At 37.5% G+C, this 19,079-nt stretch overlaps 1 pseudogene, 2 gene segments (V, D, J or C) and 1 further gene; all 4 read left to right on the top strand.

Annotated features, from left to right (window-relative positions):
* Positions 1-19,079, top strand: part of Igh (immunoglobulin heavy chain complex) — a 2,751,187-nt gene that overhangs the window by 138,146 nt on the left and 2,593,962 nt on the right.
* Positions 2,743-3,036, top strand: Ighv1-78 (immunoglobulin heavy variable 1-78). The segment is given in 1 exon segment: positions 2,743-3,036. A coding segment is annotated over 1 exon segment (294 nt).
* Ighv1-77 (immunoglobulin heavy variable 1-77) lies at positions 9,649-9,942 on the top strand. The segment is given in 1 exon segment: positions 9,649-9,942. A coding segment is annotated over 1 exon segment (294 nt).
* Positions 13,508-13,801, top strand: Ighv8-16 (immunoglobulin heavy variable V8-16; annotated as a pseudogene). The gene is given in 1 exon segment: positions 13,508-13,801. A coding segment is annotated over 1 exon segment (294 nt).

The following is a 19,079-nucleotide window of genomic DNA, read 5'->3' as shown; positions in this document are numbered from 1 at the left end:
TTGTGAATTTTATCTGGTTTGACTTGGTTCAGATCCTGTGCCTGCATCCACAGTCTCTGAATTCATATACGCATCAGACAATTGTGTCTGGAAGATTCTCCTTCCTTGGAGACATCCAACCTCTCTGGCTCTTATAATCTGCTCAATCTTAAAACATTTTCCATCTATTATATCTCTATTTTAATGTATCAAGTTTGTAAATTCTTCATACTGTCCCAAGTCTAGACTCTCTGCTTCTACAATTCAGTACACCAAACAAAATATTCAAATCTTGGAACACATATGAGTAAGAACATGGATCATTTGCATTACAGACATGGTAATCTATTCAGTATATTTTTCTAGTTCCATGGAGACAATTATGGATTACATAATTCATTTTACCTCTGAGTAATATTCATTTTTCTATATGTACCACGTTGTCATGTTGTATTTATGTTTTGTTGGAAATCTGAGATGATTCTTTCCTCTATTTGCTGTGAAGAGAGCATGACTGTCATGCTGTGCATAAATATGTATGGGTGTTTTTACAATAAGTTGTGGAATCATTTGAATACATGTTTTGGAAGGTTATTGCTCGGACACAACATAATTTTATTCATTCTTTGGTGATTGTTTATAGGAAAGACTTTATCCCAGGCAAGTGTGGTCAAGATCCCATGTTTAAATTTGATATAGGCCCTAGTAAACCTCAGTCATATTGCTAATGGTCATGTTGTCAGCTGCCTTAGAAATATTTATGTTTATACCCAGTATATTGTTTGAGAATATACTTGATCACAGAGAATCATTGTGCTGTTTGTAAAGACAGATGCAGACATTCACGTGTGGTCAGAATGCTGAGAATGGCTGACAGAGAACTCGGCTACAGATGAATCAATGATACCAATCTCTCACCCCAAAATCAAGAACCATCATAAAGCAGGAAAAAGAAAGGATATAAGATACAAAGAATGGGGTCAAAAAGATCAAATTCTGTCTCCAGGAATTGCAGTGTTCATAGTGCACACAGGAACTCTCACTAGCTATACTTACCAGCACAAGACACACTGATCAAACCAGTGAACATTATCACATGAGAGACCTCAAAAAGGAATGAGCAGGTAAAGTTGTCTACTGGCAAGCTTAGCAATATCAAGTAAATCACTTAGAACTGAATGACAGTAGTCATTCTCTGATGTTAATATATCCACTTTGGTGCACATATATCCTGAACTCATCATTAAAATAATCTAACATTTAAAAAAAATTACAACATGGATGGGGAGGAATCCTTGAGGGCCCACAACAAACTGAAGGTCTTTTGACATTTGTTGACTGATGGGCAACAAATAATCACTATTTAGGAGGAAGATGTCTGAAGGTTCACTCTTTACTAGTGAAAATCCCATCAATGTGTATATAGGTAACACTAAATTCACTGTTTTATTAGGCATTGAAATAGAGGAAGTAGGATGTTGGAAAGAGACTTTTGGAAGACCCCAAGGGAACCAGGGGGACCTAGTGTTGGTAGATTATAGCATATTTCATATATGATTGAAAATTTCAAAGAATAAAAATCCTTATGAAATATTGAAAGAACAACTTTACTCTTGTACAGATATTTCACAGTATAATTTTCACACTGTCCATATTTCTCTTGTATCATCTTGTCCCTCCTATTTTCCTTTATTCTACTAGACAATTTCACTGATAAAATCTCATGTATTTAATAAGTAGTTGTATATAATTATGAAATATATAAGTGCTGCTGAGAATCTCATTGAATATCTGTGATTTTGGGATTGTGTTAGTTAATACTGTTATCTCCAATTGCATTCATATTTCCAAAAGCAATGTAAATTTCTTATCCATTTCTGGTCAAAACTTCTGTTGTTTTACACACACACACACACATGTATATGTACACACACATATGTGTATATATGTATAGTCATTTGTGTATGTATATATTATATATTATATAACCATGTCTTAGTGATAAAATCCTTTCTTGGCACATCTATAGCTATTGCTATAATTTAGTTATTGATGATCCTCCTGCAAAAATCATTGATAGATAAATATTTTTAAGCACTTTAACTTTTAGTCATTTTAATGAGTTTTGAAGTAGTATGTATCCTGTTGGAAGGGGAAATATTAACTCCATACATGTGAAAAAAGACTCTAAAAGCATTAACCATTTTTAGAAAGTTCCATTATCTTCCTCTTCCTCTTCTTCTTCCTCCTACTCCTTCTCAAAATCCACCATTTGTTAATCAACATGTTAACATATCACAGAGTGGAGCAACAGAATCAGGGTAAAAATATTCTGAGAGATTTATCCCTGTAGTTACAACCATAGCATCTGTCTAGAGTTCACAAAAATTTTATGTGATTCTTTTGCTCAGACAGGAATAGGATTTGGACCAGAGCATCCTGCTGGCCGAGCCATGTGATTACAGTTCTTCTCCAGCAGGACTAACTAGGTCCTTATCTAAGAAATGCATTGCTCATGAATATGTAAATCACTGAGTCTATGGCAGTAAATACAGAGATGTCCATACCATAAAAACAACATATGATCAGTGTCGTCTCTTCAGTCCCTGAACACACTGACTGTAACAATGGAATGGAGCTGGGTCTCTCTCTTCTTCCTGTCAGTAACTACAGGTAAGGGGCTCACCATTTCCAAATCTAAAGTGGAGTCAGGGCCTGAGGTGACAAAGATATCCACTCTGGCTTTCCACAGGTGTCCACTCCCAGGTTCAGCTGCAACAGTCTGACGCTGAGTTGGTGAAACCTGGAGCTTCAGTGAAGATATCCTGCAAGGTTTCTGGCTACACCTTCACTGACCATACTATTCACTGGATGAAGCAGAGGCCTGAACAGGGCCTGGAATGGATTGGATATATTTATCCTAGAGATGGTAGTACTAAGTACAATGAGAAGTTCAAGGGCAAGGCCACATTGACTGCAGACAAATCCTCCAGCACAGCCTACATGCAGCTCAACAGCCTGACATCTGAGGACTCTGCAGTCTATTTCTGTGCAAGACACAGTGTTGTAACCACATCCTGAGTGTGTCAGAAACCCTGGATGTGCAGAAAGATACGCTGGGACTGAAAAGACAGAAAGATTAATCTTTAGACTTGCTCAGAAATTGTAATTTTGAATGCCTATTTATTTCTTCCTCCTCACAGACCTATAGTGCTTTTGTCAGCTTCCTAAATGTCCATCTCTGAGTAAAGTGAGGCTGTTTGGATAAACCTAAAGTTCTTCATACTTTGTGAATCTTTCACCCGTGACACCTCCTTTGACATGTTTCTTATTCAAAAAAAAAAAAAAAAGGAAAAGTACGTTTTTGCATGATAAAACTATCACAAGATCCTGAGTGACCAGAACTTTTGTGAAATTCTTGGGAATAATGTATAATAGGAATTTGGTCTATGAAATGCACATCACCAACATAAGGCAAAGAAATACTGCTTTATAGTCTTAAGTAATTAGTGACGTCAAGTTGTTAGCTCATGTCGCATGTTTCAGCAGAAATTCCAGTCTCTTAGAAGGTGAGAAATATTTATATCAGAATTCACAGGCATGTAAATATATCTTTAGGTTGGTCAAAATATTATTAAGTCACTTTTCATTGAACTCCTTTAACAACACTATGTTGTTTTTTTAATTTAAAACTATCATGTTTACTTTACTTTTTCTTTCTTTTCTTTTCTTTTCTTTTCTTCTCTTCTCTTCTCTTCTCTCTCTCTCTCTCTCTCTCTCTCTCTCTCTCTCTCTTTCTCTCTCTCTCTCTCTTTCTTTCTTTCTTTCTTTCTTTCTTTTGGCTTTTTCGAGACAGGTTTTCTCTGTGTAGCCCTGGCTGTACTAGAACTCACTTTGTAGACCAGGCTGGCTTTGAACTCAGAAATCTGCCTGCCTTTTCCTCCCAAGTGCTTGGATTAAAGGCATGCACCACCACAGTCCTGCTAATTTACTTTTTCACTTGTAATGTACATGTTAAGTTTTTTCTTTGCTTTTTTTTTTTTACAATTTTCTATTAGATATTTTCTTCATTTACATTTCATATGCTATTCCAAAACAACATAATGTTTATGCCTGTTACTTGAGGTAGCTTCTGAGATACACATAGGTGTGTGATCCCATATTTACTTCCTTCCCAGTCTCAGTAATCATCCCTATAGTCATTACCCTATATAACATGGACCTATACTGATACAGCATCAACTCTCATAGTTCATTGCATACCTGTTGCCCAGCTTAGTTCTGTAGAGTAATTGTGAACAAGTGTCTCTGCATGCACATGTGTGTCTTATGTTTGTTTTTAGTGACTTTTATTCTGCTTGTTTTGTTCTATTTCCATTTGTTTGTTTTTCTTTTATTTCACCTTTTTCTCTTTTCTTATGTTTAGTTTCTGTTTTTCTTCTAATTACATAAAGAAACAGAATTAAGCTAGGAGAAGATTGGGTAGATGTTGAGGAATAGAAATCAGTAATAAGAATACATTGCATGAAGAAATCCATTTTCAGTAAAAACAGAAAAAATAGATCTTTAAAAATTAATAAATAAACCAATCAGTCTGATAACATTGTTGTTCTATAATATACCATTTGCTGAAATGTCTATATTTTAGGTCCCTGTCTTTGTTTAAATTGTTCAAAGTATGATCAGAAGCCAGGTCTGAAAGGATTGAAGCACAAGGAATATGTAAAATATATAATTCTAAGTCATAGTCCAATACAGAAATACAATATTTGGGTTTTAGCCTTTCTCCATCTCTCTCTCTCTCTCTCTCTCTCTCTCTCTCTCTCTCTCTCTCTCTCTCTCTCTCTCTCTCTCTCTAACTCTCTCTCTCTCTCTCTCTGTCTCTCTCTCATCTTTCCCATTATTAATCTCTAAGTGTATAGAGTACTTTATACTACTTTTATTTCTTCTCCCTGCAGGTGTCTTAGAGGGAAACAGAGCCTGTGAAGGGATAATTATGAGAATGTGATAAAGACTGACTTTGACAACCTGGACAAGATTTTGGGGATTCTAAGCACAGGCAGTTTATTGTAGGTATATTTCAACACAATAGAGTTTGGAAAAGAATCTCCAGGCAACAATCTTTTTCTTAATTCTAAATGCAGTTGCTCAATGAAGTTTAAGGTATGACTATACTTAAAAAAACCATGACGCTCTTCTTAGGACCAATTTCCCTTAGGAATATTGATGCAAAAATACTCAATAAAATTCTCACAAACGGAATCCAAGAACACATCAAAATGATCATCCATCATGATCAAGCAGTCTTCATTCCAGGGATACAGGGATGGTTTAATATATGGAAAAACATCAACGTAATCCACTATATAAACAAACTCAAAGACAAAAACATCACGATCATCTCATTAGATGCTGAGAATGCATTTGAAAAGACCCAATACACATTCATGATAAAAGTCTTGGAAAGATCAGGAATTCAAGGCCCATACCTAACACAATAAAAGCAATATATGGCAAACCAGTAGCCAACATCAAAATAAATGGAGAGAAACTTGAAACAATCCCACTAAAATCAGGGACTAGACAAGGCTGCCCATTTTCTCCCTTACTATTCAATATAATATTTGACGTCCTAGCCAGAGCAGTTAGACAACAAAAGGAGATCAAGGGGATACAAATTGGTAAGGAAGATGTCAAATATCACTATTTGCAGATGATATGATAGTATATATAAGAGACCCTAAAAATTCCACCAGAGAACTCCTAAACCTGATAAACAGCTTCAGTGCAATAGCTGAATATAAAATTAACTCAAACAAATCAATGCCTTTTCTTTACACAAAGGATAAACGGGATGAGAAAGAAATTAGGGAAACAACACCCTTCACAATAGCTTCTAAGAGTTCACGTATAGTGATCATGTGCAATCCTGACGTACCATGGAATGATTCTCACTGCAGGTCTCTAAGATTCAGACCTTTCATCTGGCTGGTTCTTTTTCATTATCTATAAGAGTTTTAACTAATTTTTCATTCTATTAATACAGGCCGATTTCAGCAGTAATTTCAAAACTGCTTCAGCTTCTAAGAATCTAGCCAGGTTCTGAGCTGCTTCAACATTTTACTTGTTTATATGTATAGTGTACTCCTGTGTACCATTATTGTGTATGTCTTTTCACTGTGTCTACTAAACAATGTAGGGTGATTTACCTCTGATCACAAGTGCTCTGCCCCAGTTGTAGTCTTATGACATCAGGAAAGAGACTGTTGTCTACTGTCATCACGTTTTTAGAAATGGGAACTGCAAGAGTTGGGTCAAACTGCAAGCAAGGTGGAACCTGACTTCAAGTGGAAACATTATAGTAATATTGACACAACTTAAAATCATTGATGCATAACTCATCATCCCCAGGTAAACTAAATCCATTTCTCTCTTCAGTGGAACTCTGTAAACACTGAAGTTATATGGATAAGTTTTTTCTTAAACCAGAGAATGCAACTTCCAAACCTATTTTTAGAGGAGCCAGTGACCAGCAGATGGCACAATGCAGTCATGAATCCCCATAGGGAGATGAGGTGGATATGGAAGAGACACTGTGTTCCCGGTGGGTTTTTTTATTAAGTGTACTAACTGATCCGCACTGTGGTGCTTAACATGTGATGTTTCCAGGCTCAAACAGAATAAAGATTCTTTGTTAAACAGTTCCTAGATTTATGTTCACTTGTTTTTTCTTCTTTCCTTCCTTCTTTCCTTCCTTTCTTCCTTCCTTCCTTCCTTCCTTCCTTCCTTCCTTCCTTCCTTCCTTCCTTCCTTCCTTCCTTCCTTCCTTCCTTCCTTCCTTCCTTCTTTCTTTCTTTCTTTCTTTCTTTCTTTCTTTCTTTCTTTCTTTCTTTCTTTCTTTCTTTCTTTCTTTCTAGCTCTTCCTTTTTTATTAGACTTTTTCATCATTTATATTTCAAATGCTATCCCCTTTCCTAGTTTCCTCTCTGAAAGTCCTCTATGCCTTCGCACCCTACACCCCAAACCACCCACTCCCAATTCCTGGCCCTGGCATTCCCCTGTACTGGGGCATATGGTCTTTGCATGACCAAGGAACTCTCCTCCCATTGATGTCTGACTAGGCCATCCTCTGTTACATATGCAGCTCAAGAAATGAGCTCTGGTGTTCACTTGTATTTATTTGTTTTTAAATCATTTTAAAAAATGATATAAAAAGTGATACAATTACTTCCAATAACTGATTTCCCTACTCCCAACTATTTCCAAATCCTTCCTACCTCCAAATTGATGCAAATACACACTCTTTTTTTTCTGAACATAAGCCCCCCCCAAAAAAAACCCAGAAAGAAATTTAAAGGGGGATTAAAAACAAACAGAAACAAAACAAAAATGAGACACACAGAGCAAGAGAGAGAGAGAGAGAGAGAGAGAGAGAGAAAACACAATATTTTTATTTGTTATTTTTGCCAATTATCATTGGAAAGTCTTCATACAAGATGTGTTGTTAAAGCCCATGTTTAGAGATCTTATAAGCCCTAGTAGTCCCCAGTTGTATTTCTAATGATCATGTTGTCAAACTGCCTAATAAATATTTATGCTTATAACCAGTATATTGTCTGAGTATTGATCACAGAGCCTCATATGTGCTGTGTGTAAATATTGATGTGGACATTCATGAGTGGTCAGAGTGTTGAGAATGACTGACAGAGTATTCAGGAACAAGTGATTCAATGATACCAACCTCTCACCCAAGAATAAAAAACCATCATAAAACGTGGAAAAGAATGTAAGATACAGAGAATGGGGTTAAAGGACATGAACTCTTATCTCCGGGGATTTAACTGTTCTTAGTGTACACATGAATTCTCAGTACCTATATTTACCAGCACAGGTGCACAGAAATCAAACCAGTGAATATTTCCACATGAGAGACCTGGAAATGAATGAGCAGGTAGACATGTCTACTGGCAAGCTTAGCCACATCAGTTAAATGCAGTAGAATTGAAGTACATAAGTCATCCTCTGAGGTTAATGTGTCCCACTTGGTGCAGGTGTATCCTGCTATCACCACTAAGAATAATGTAACAATTACAAAATTACAACTTGGAGGGAGGTACTCTTGAGGAACCACAGCAAGCTGGGGGTCTCTTGTCATTTGATGACTGGTGGGCAAAATATCATGTCTTTGTTTTGGGGAAGATTTCTGGAGGTTCACTCTTTCCTAGTGATGAGCCTATCTATGTGTATATAGGTAGTAGTAATTAAATTCACTATGTCTTTAGCTAATGAAGCAGAAGAGGTCAGGATGTTAGGAAAGAGACTCATTGGAACGTTCCAAGGGGAAAACAGGGACCTAGTGGTGGTAGATCATGGTCAGAGTTCAGAGACTGGTGGTTGATCATAGCATATTTCATAAATGATTGAAAATTTCAAAGAATAAAAATCCTTATGAAATATAGAAATAACAACTTTACAAATATATAGAATTTTCATACAGGTGTATTTTGTACAATGTGCATATTGCTCCTTTAACATCTTGTTCCTCTTATTTTCCCTCTTTTCTACTTGACAGTTGGAATATCATCATGTATATACATGTATACATAGTATATGTATATGTATATACATATGTATATGTATATGTATATGTATATACATATGTATATGTATATGTATATGTATATGTATATGTATATGTATATACATAGTTATATATACATAGTTGTCTATTTTTATGAAAATATATGAGTTAATAATGGAAGTCACATTTAATGCTTGTGATTGTGAGATCATCTTAATTAATATAGTCATATCTAATTGCATTCGTTTTTTCCAGAATCAGTTTAAATTTCTGGTAAAAAACATTAATTTATATATATGAAATCCATGACTTAGTGATAAAATCCTTTTTTGGCCCACCTGTAGTTTATATCTATAATTTTGTTAATCATGGTAGTGGTGTAATAATCATTGATATGTAAATATACATGTACTTTTAGAATTTTGAAGTCTATAACCTGTGGGAAAGGCAAATATTACTTGAACACATCTTAAAGAAGGTTCTAGTTTCTAAAATTAGCCATTTTTGGAATTAACCATCAATATCATCCTCCTCCTCATCATCATCCTCTTCCTCCTCCTGATGATCACAAAGCTCCATCTGTAAATCCATGTGTTAACATTGTCCCATAGAGGAGCAGCAGACTCAGGCCAAAATTTTATTGAGAGCTGAGTCTCTGAAGTTACATCCACAACATCTGGCCAGGGCTCAGGGAAAGTGTTTGGGATGCACTTCCTCAGAGAGGATTAGGACTTGGACCTGAGCATCCTGCTGCCTGACCCAGGGGCATCTTCAGTCCTTTCTCCCTAGTTTTTCTCTAGATGGACTAGGTTCTTACCTAAGAAGTACCCTGCTCATGAATATGCAAATTCACTGAATCTATGGCAGTAAATACAGGGATGTCCACACCCTGAAAACAACCTATGATCAGTGTCCTCTCCACAGTCTCTGAACACCCTTACTCAAACCATGGAATGGAGCTGGGTCTTTCTCTTCCTCCTGTCAGTAACTGCAGGTAAGGGGCTCACCAGTTCCAAATCTGAAATGGAGACAGGGCCAGTGATGACAAAGTCATCCACTGTGTCTTTCTATCCACAGGTGTCCACTGCCAGGTCCAGCTGAAGCAGTCTGGAGCTGAGCTGGTGAAGCCTGGGGCTTCAGTGAAGATATCCTGCAAGGCTTCTGGCTACACCTTCACTGACTACTATATAAACTGGGTGAAGCAGAGGCCTGGACAGGGCCTTGAGTGGATTGGAAAGATTGGTCCTGGAAGTGGTAGTACTTACTACAATGAGAAGTTCAAGGGCAAGGCCACACTGACTGCAGACAAATCCTCCAGCACAGCCTACATGCAGCTCAGCAGCCTGACATCTGAGGACTCTGCAGTCTATTTCTGTGCAAGACACAGTGTTGTAACCACATCCTGAGTGTGTCAGAAACACTGGAGGAGCAGGAAGCTGCACTGGGACTGAGATGACAGAAAGATTAATCCTTAGACTTGCTCAGAAATTGTAATTTTGAATGTCCATGTATTGCCTCCTCCTCACAGTCCTATAGTGCATTTGTCAGCTTTGTCACTGTTTTCTATGAATAAAGTGATGCTGTTCAGATAAACTATCAATTCACAATACCTTGTGAATTTCTTCACCATTGACCACCTCCATTGACATGTTTCTTATTCAATAAAATAATTAAAATGGAAAAGTATATTTATGCATGATAAAAATATCACTGGATCCTGAGTGACCAGCACTTTGGAAAATGTTGTGTTAATGTATAATAGGAATTTGATATATGAAATAGAAATCACCAACTTTTGGGCAAAGAAACACTGCTTCATAGTCTTAAGTAAGTAGTGACCTTAAGTGTATTAACTCTTGTCTCATGTTCCAGCAGAAATTCCAGTCTCTTAGAAGGAGAGAAATGCATATATCAGAATGTACAAGTATGTAAATATATCTGTTGATTGGTCAAAATATCATTAAATCACTTTTCATTGAACTCCTTCAACAATGCAATGATTATGCCTGTTAATAGCAGTAAGTTCTGAAATACACATAGGTGTTTTATCCTATATTTAATTCCTTCCCAGTCTCTGTAATCATCCTTACCAACACTACTACCCTTTTTAGAACATGGAACTAGACTGATAGAGCATCAACTTTCATAGTTCATTGCATACCTGTTGCTCAGTTTTGTTCTGCAGGGTATATGTGAACATGTGTCTCTGCATGAACATGTGTTTTTCCTGTTTGTTTTGTCCCATACCTATTTGTCTGTTTTTCCTTTATCTTACTTTGTTTTTCATTTTTATTAAATTTATATTATTTTTTAACATTTATAAAACTAATTTATTTTTTACTGTCCATATTTTATCCCCCCCATCCACCCTCCAACTATTCCACATTCCATACCTTCTCCTCAGCACCCAGTCTACATGTAGATGTCCCCACCCAAACTCTACCTACCTCTAAACACCCTGCATCCTACAGTCTCTTGAGAGTTAGGTGAATCATCTCTGGATGAACACAGACCTGGAAGTCCTCTACTGTATGTGTGTTGGGGGTCTCATATCAGCTGGTGTATGCTGTCTGATTGGTGGTCCAGTGTTTGAGAGAGCTAGGGGGTCCCGATTAACCGAGACTGCTGGTCCTCCTACAGGATTGCCTTTCTCCCCAGCTTTTTTCAGCCTTCCCTAATTCAGGGGTTAGCTGCTTCTGTCCACTGGTTGGGTGCCACTGTCTTCCTCTGACTCAGAAGTTTGTTGGATCTTTCAGAGGGCAGTCATGATAGGTCCCATTTGGTGAGTGCTCCATAACCTCAGTAACAGTGTTAGGCCTTGGAATCTCAGCTTGAAATGGATCCAACTTTGGGCCTGTTGCTGGACTTCCTTTTCCCCAGGCTCCTCTCCATTTCCATCCCTGTAATTCTTTCAGACAGGAACAATTATGAGTCAGAGATGTGTCTGTGAGATGGCAAGCCCATCCTTCACTTGATGCCCTGTCTTCCTGCTGGAGTTGGGCTCCCTCTCCCAACTTTCAGGCATTTCATTTAAGGTCCCTCTCTTTTTTAAATTTGTTTTTTATTTTTATTAGATATTTTCTTTATATACATTTCAAATACCATCCTGAAAGTTCCCTATACCCTCACTCCGCTGTACTCCCCTACCCACCCACTCCTACTTCTTGGCTCTGGCATTCCACTGTACTGGGTCATATAAAGTTTGCAATACCAAGGGCCCTCTCTTCCCAGTGGTGACTGACTAGGCCATCTTCTGCTACATATGCAGCTAGAAATATGAGCTCTGGGGGTACTGCTTAGTTCATATTCTTTTTCCACCTATATGGTTGCAGACCCCTTCAGCTCCTTGGTGCTTTCTCTAGCTTCTCCATTGGCAGCCCTGTGTTCCATCTTATAGTTGACTGTGAGCATCCACTTCTGTATTTTTTCAGGCACTGGGATAGCCTCACATGAGACAGCTATATCAGGGTCCTTTCAGTGAAATCTTGCTGGCATATGCAATAATATCTGGGTTTGGTGGCTGATTATGGGATGGATTCCGGGTGGGTTAGTCTCTGGATAGTCCATCCTTTCATCTTAGCTCCAAACTTTGTTTCTGTAACTCCTCCCATAGTTATTTTGTTACCTATTCTAAGGAGGAATGAAGTATCCACATGTTGGTCTTCCTTCTTCTTGATTTTCTTGTGTTTTGCAAATTTTATCTTGGGTATTCTAAGTTTCTGGGCTAATATCCACGGAAAGGGTCAGAGCAGTTAACTGGGGGAAGTTCAGGAGCCGTCCCTCCTGAAAGGGATGGATTTCCTAACATGACTTTCTGTGAGCCAAAGTTTTTCCTTGTTCCTAGTCAAGAGTTAATATTTACCTGGAGAGGAGGATGTCCTTGGGTTTGCAGATAAACAGTTCCTTCTTCTGAAGAATGTTCTTCTTATGAGGAAATGACTCCAAAAATGATAATATTGTGTGCCAGGTGCAACTAAGTAAAAATGTTATTTTTTGAGCAAAAATTGCAAAGTCATATCCCATGTTTATTAGCTGCAGAAATCAGTAAATCTTTGCTACATGCCATCAGAGTGGTAGTCCGTCTGTCGCTTTAAGGTGTTCACAGAGCTGGTCTTCATCACCTTCTTAGAAAGGGGAACAAAATACCCATGAAAGGAGTTACAGAGACAAACTTCTGAGCAGAGACAGAAGGAATTACCATTTAGAGATTGCCCTACCTGGGAATTCATCCCATCAAAACCCATTAAACCCAGACACTTTTGCAGATGCCAAAGAGAGCTTCCTGATAGGAGACTGATATAGTTTTCTCCTGAGAGGTTCTGCCAGTGTCTGACTAATACATTAGTGGATGCTGATAGTCACCTATTAGATGGAGCACAGGGTCCCCAATGAAGGATCTAGAGAAAATACCCAAGGAGATGAAGGGGTTTGCAGCACCATAGGAGTACCAACAATATGAACTCACCAGTACTTCCCAGAGCTTCCTTTGACTAAACAGTTAATGAAGGAAAACATATGGTGGGACTCATGTCTCTAGCTGCATTTGTAGCAGAGGATGGCCTAGTCAGCCATGAATGGGAGACGAGGCCCTTGGTATTGTGAATGTTCTATGCTCCAGTGTAGGGGAATGCCAGGGCCAGGAAGTGGGAATAGATGGGTTGGGGAATAGGTTGAGGGGAAAGGGATAGAGGATTTTTGGAGAGTAACTAGGAAAGGGGATAACATTTGAAGTGTAAAAGAAATGTCTAATTAAAAAATAAAAGAAAGAAAAAGAAAAGCCAAAGTTGGGCCTGGGTACTCAATGGTATGGAGTCATGGACAGGCTGACTTCCTCATTCGTGCTGCTTATTGTCCCTGCATGTGAGTGCTAAGGCTTCCTCATGGATGAACTTTTCTATCCCCACCCTATCCCAAAATTATCATTTATTTTCATCACAGATGTCTTGTCAGAGTTTACTCTAAAAGAGTCTGGCCCTGGGATACTGCAGACCTCCAAGACGCTCAGTCTTACTTGCTCTTCCTTGGGTTTTCACAGAGAACTTCTGGTTTGGTCATGAGTGGGATCTGTCAGCCATCAGGGAACTGTCTGAGGTAGTTGGCATTAATTGATGGAATGATGATAAGTACTACAACCCTTCTCTGAAGAGCTGGATCACAATATCCAAGGACACCTCCACCAACCAACCATTCCTCAAGACCACCACTGTGGACACTGCAGATAGTGCCACATATTAATGTGCTCCAGGAGTACATTGACATAGCCTCAGTTTTCAGCTGTACAGTATTTCAGGCTGGTTCTCAACTCTGTTCCTTTCTCTTATATAATAAGAGGTATGGCTACAGCTTTCCTTCTCGCCTATGTATTTTCCTGTTTTGTTTTAGTTGAAGGGTTTTCTATTCCTGATTGTCAATCTAGGTCCCTTTTAAGATGTTCTGTACTGAGTCTGTCTGTGTTTCATTTTATAAAGATGAAGGATATTTGATGCCTATATCTCGTGTCTCAGTGTTATGGTTCCACACAGCTTTAGAACACAAATACCACAGCAAAAATTCAGAGTAATTGTTATGTTCATGTTCAGTATGTAGCTGTATATGTGGAAGTTGGGAATTACTGAATGACTACTCTCAAATTGACTCATTGGCTTAAAAGTTCTCATGGACTCTCAAACATTTCAGGCTTTTCCCAAGGCTATTTGATTCTCTCCATAAATTGATTATAATATGTTATTAAAGAAAATATTTCTACATTTCAGCAAACAAATAGAATTTGAGCCTTTGTCCAAGTACAAGCTTAAACACTTCTAACTGGTGTTCATGGAACTCTATGCATTTTGTATGGTACCAGATGTGGAAAGTAGCAATCACTGAGTTACAAACCTGGTTTGCTACAAAGCATACCTTCCTATGGGTTATGTTGGTGCAATAGTGTCACAAATATTATGGTGTTAGTTATTGATTCTTTGGTGAAATTTAAGTCTTATGAGATGGAAGTCATGACAGACACTGTTAAGGTTGCCAAGAACCTAAAATTGTATAGACTATAGTCCTAGTGGAAAACCAAAGGTTATTATTCTAATAAAGCAGTATGCTAATAAGATGATTTTAAATTACATAGCCATATATACACTTAAATCTTTATCAATCCACCATGAGACATTTCTTGCAGCAGAAGTGAAAAAGAGAGAATAAAAAAGAAACAATTTATAGAGAGTGTGAGATATCTGAACATTTGATTTGTCCTCATTAAACCTTCCTCTAAGGACTGAAATACCATTGCCAAGGAGGTGGTGGAATTATCATAAGAGCCAGAGAGAATGATGACTCCAAAGAAACATTTTCATCCACACACTAGGACTGATGCACATATGAACTCATATAGACTATTTGAACAGGCACAGGGCTTATATAGATTCGAGCCAGTGAGACCGTCTGCAGAGAGGAGGAAGTAGATATGTGCTCCTACCATTAGCTATTACTCTATCTAAAACTCTTATTTACTTGCAAAGACTTTTAATTTTCTTCAGTGGAGGCTTACTGGCTATATTAATCACACTTTCTGGTAGGTTCTATGTCCAAGAGTTGGACAAACGAAACCAACACAATCACTTATTTGTAGAGTGTTTGTATTGAATATTTGTTTTCAGATTTGTTGAGAGAGAGAGAGAGAGAGAGAGAGAGAGAGAGAGAGAGAGAGAGAGAGAGAGAGAGAGAGAGAGAGAGAGAGATTTGGGCAAAAGGAAAATGTGATCTGAACATATTTTTTATAACAAAATTTTTCAATAAATAATGTAAATGTAAAGAAAATAAACTTGGAAAAGGTCCCCTAAACCTTATGTATTCATTGGTATTCAGTAAATTAGAACATCCTAGAAAGACACATTTGTTTATTTTTTGGCATGTCCATGTACAACCTGGTTGTAGAGTCACCAGTAATTTCTGGACAGATGCCTATTGCTCTATTGATCTATCTTCCATTGTTTTCCTGCAATGACAACAATCAGGTAAGGATATGTGGAGAGCATTACATATGTCAGTGCTCAACCATTACCTCAGAACATGAACAAAGACTTCTTTTCCACTCATAATTAAATATGGACACAACAGAAAAATCTCAGTTACTACAATCAAAGATAATGCTTTTCCTTGCTCTTCATGACATCATCAAGCCAATCTTTAAATACCAATTCTCTGCTATAATTCTGTTCTCAATCTCATGGCAGTTATCTCAGATTCAGACTCTTCCTACAGTTAGTCCATGAACTCCACATAAAACCAGAGACACTGAAACTCATAGAGGAGAAAGTGGGGAAAGGCCTCGAAGATATGGGCACAGGGGGAAATTCCTGAACAGAACAGAAATGTTATGTGATGTAAGATTGAGGATTGATAAATGGGACCTCATAAAATTGCAAAGCTTCTGTAAGGCAAAAGACATTGTCAATATGACAAAAAAGGCCAGTAACAGATTAGGAAAGGATATTTACCAATCTTAAGCTTGTAGGGGGTCTAATATCCAACATATACAAAGAACTCAAGAAGCTGGACTCCAGAAAATTAAATAACCTATTAAAAATGGGATACAGACTCAAACAAAGAATTCTAAACTGAGGGATACTGAATTGCTGAGAAGCACCTGAAAAAATGTTCAACATCCTTAATCATCAGGGAAATGCAAATCAAAACAACCTTGAGATTCTACCGGTCAGAATGGCTAAGAAAAAAATCTTCAGGGAAAAGCAGATGCTGGTGAGGATATGGAGAAAGTGGAACACTCCTCCATTGTTGGTGGGATTGCAAGCTCCTACAACCAATCTAGAAATCAGTTTGGTGGGTCCTCAAAAAATTGGACATAGTACTACTGTAAGATCCAACAATACCACTCCTGGGCATATACCCAGAAGATGTTCCAACTTGTAATAAGGACACATATTCTACTATGTTCATAGCAGCCTTATTTATACTAGCCAGAAGCTGGAAAGAACCCAGGCGTCCCTCAAGAGAGGAATAATAACAGAAAATGTGGTACATTTACACAATGGGATATAACTCAGGAATGAAAAACAATGAATTTATGAAATTTTTAGGCAAATGGATGCATGTGAAGGATATCATCCTTAGTGAGGTAACCCAATCACAAAAGAACACACATGACATGCACTCACTTATAAGTGGATACTAGTCCAGAAACTTAGAATACCAAAGATCAATGTATAAAACACATGAAACTCAAGAAGAAGGAAGACCAAAGTGTGGATACTTAGCTCCTTCTTAGAATGGATAGCAAAATATCCTTGGAAGGATTTACAGAGATAATGTTTGGATCTGAGACAGAAGGACAGAAGGACAGAAGGAAGGATCATTCAAAGACTGCCCCACCCAGCCATTCATATCATAAACAACCACCAAACCCATACACTATCGCATATGCCAGCAAGATTTTGCTGACAGGACCCTGATATAGCTATCTCTTAGGAGGCTATGCCAGTGCTTAGCAAATATAGAAGTGGATGCTCACAGTCATCTATTGGATGGAACACAGGGCTGCCAATGAAGGAGCTAGAGAAAGTACCCAAGGAGCTAAAGGGGTCTGCAACCCTATAGGAGGAACAACAATTTGAACTAACCACTACTTCCCAGAGCTTGTTTTTCTAGTTGCAAGTGTAGCAGAGGATGCCCTAGTCGGTTATCAATTTCGGAGAGTACCTTGGTCTTGTGAAGATTATATGTGCCAATACAGGGGAATATCAGTTGGAGGAAGCAGGAGTGGGTGGTTTGGGGAGCAGGGTTGGGGGAGGTATAGGGGAATTTCAGAGCAGAAACTAGGAAAGGGGATAGCATTTGAAATGTAAATGAAGAAAATATCTAATAAAAATCATACAGAAAAATACAATTAAAGAGGTGAAACTGATGAAATCCAGAAAATGGAAAACCTAGAAAAAAGGAACACCAGATGCAATTATGATATTCTCTAGTTCTATCCAATTATTTGTAAAATTCATTAAGTCCTTGTCTTTAATATATGATCAGTATTCTACTGTGTAAATGAACCACCTTTTTTGTATCCATTCTCTGGATCTCGGGTGACTATTTTTCCAGCTTCTGGCTATTACAAATAGAGCTGCTATGAACACAGAATACACATACTTGTGCATGGTTGAGAGTTTGATGTACCTGTACAGCAGTGTTATAAGTGGGTCTTCAATGTATAACTATTTCTGTTTTTCTGAGAAATCCCAAGACTGATTTCTAGAGTCGTCATTCAAGTTTTCACTCCAAGCAGCAATGGAGAATTGTTTTCCTTGTTAACATTTGTTGTATCTAGAGTTTTTGGCCTTGATAGTCAGTTTTATTCTATACTTGACTCATAGCTAAGGGCTACGGTACAGGACAGAGAGAAACCACCCTTCTGCTCATCAGGATATTCTACTCTATCTGCTACCAAGTTTTTTTTTTTTTTGGAACAATTTTATGTAGTTTAGAAGAAATACAATATCAGACTTCAGGTAAGATGTACCTATTAGTGCATGACTCTTATGCAGTGCCTAACTGTTTTCTGATTGGATTTGTAGTCTATTGCACAGGGACAACCTCTTCCCAAATAAACATGGTCAAAAGCCCATGGTCTGTGATGACAGAGGCCCTAGTTGATCCTAGTTGTATTTCTGAAGTTCAAGATATCAAAATGTGTTATAAATTCTTATGTTTATACAATAGATTAGTGCTACTCTCAGCCTTGACCTAGAAGTTTCTCTGTTCAATGGATAATGATTGATGCAGACATTCATGAGTGGTCAAAGTGGTGAGAATGATTACAGAATCATCAGCCACAGATGTGTTAATGATATTAACTTTCCAATATATTAACTTTATTAATGAATATATGCAGACAAAATATGAATTTCTATAGCATTTCTTAGATATTACATTATTGTATACAATTATGTATATCAATACATTATAGTGTATAAACAAAAGTGTCAATCATAATAATAAAATAGGACAGTCAAGAAATGAAAGAGTAGAAATTATGGGTGAAGTATGCAGAGTGTGGAATAATGATTTCCATGAAAATTCTAACCATATGTAAAATTGTTACTTTTATTTTTCAGAATGTGTTTGCTTATTCTTTGATGTTTTTATTCATGTGTGAAATATATCAGGATCATATGTGCCCCATTATAACCTTCTGGCTTTGTTTGGGAACTTCCAATAAATTTCCCCTAACTAACTGACCACTTTTATTTCATTAAGTAAAAATATATAGAGTCCAATTAGTGCTGTGTATATATCTATGTGTGTGTCATTCACCAGTACATAAGCAATACCTAGCATACTTCCAAAGAAAAAATGAACATATTTTCATCATTAATTATCAAATGCCAATAGATCCAAAACTTGGTTTGTGTTCTTGAAAGTCCCTCACCATTATGTTGTAATATGTGAAAAATAAGGTTATACTTTGTTTAGTGGGGAAATCAGAGAACACATGAATGAACGTGGTTGTATTATCCTGAGAGGA

This window comes from Mus musculus, chromosome 12 (assembly GCF_000001635.26).
Source record: "Mus musculus strain C57BL/6J chromosome 12, GRCm38.p6 C57BL/6J".
NCBI lineage: Eukaryota > Metazoa > Chordata > Mammalia > Rodentia > Muridae > Mus > Mus musculus.
This window is presented reverse-complemented; position numbering and strand designations above follow the sequence as displayed.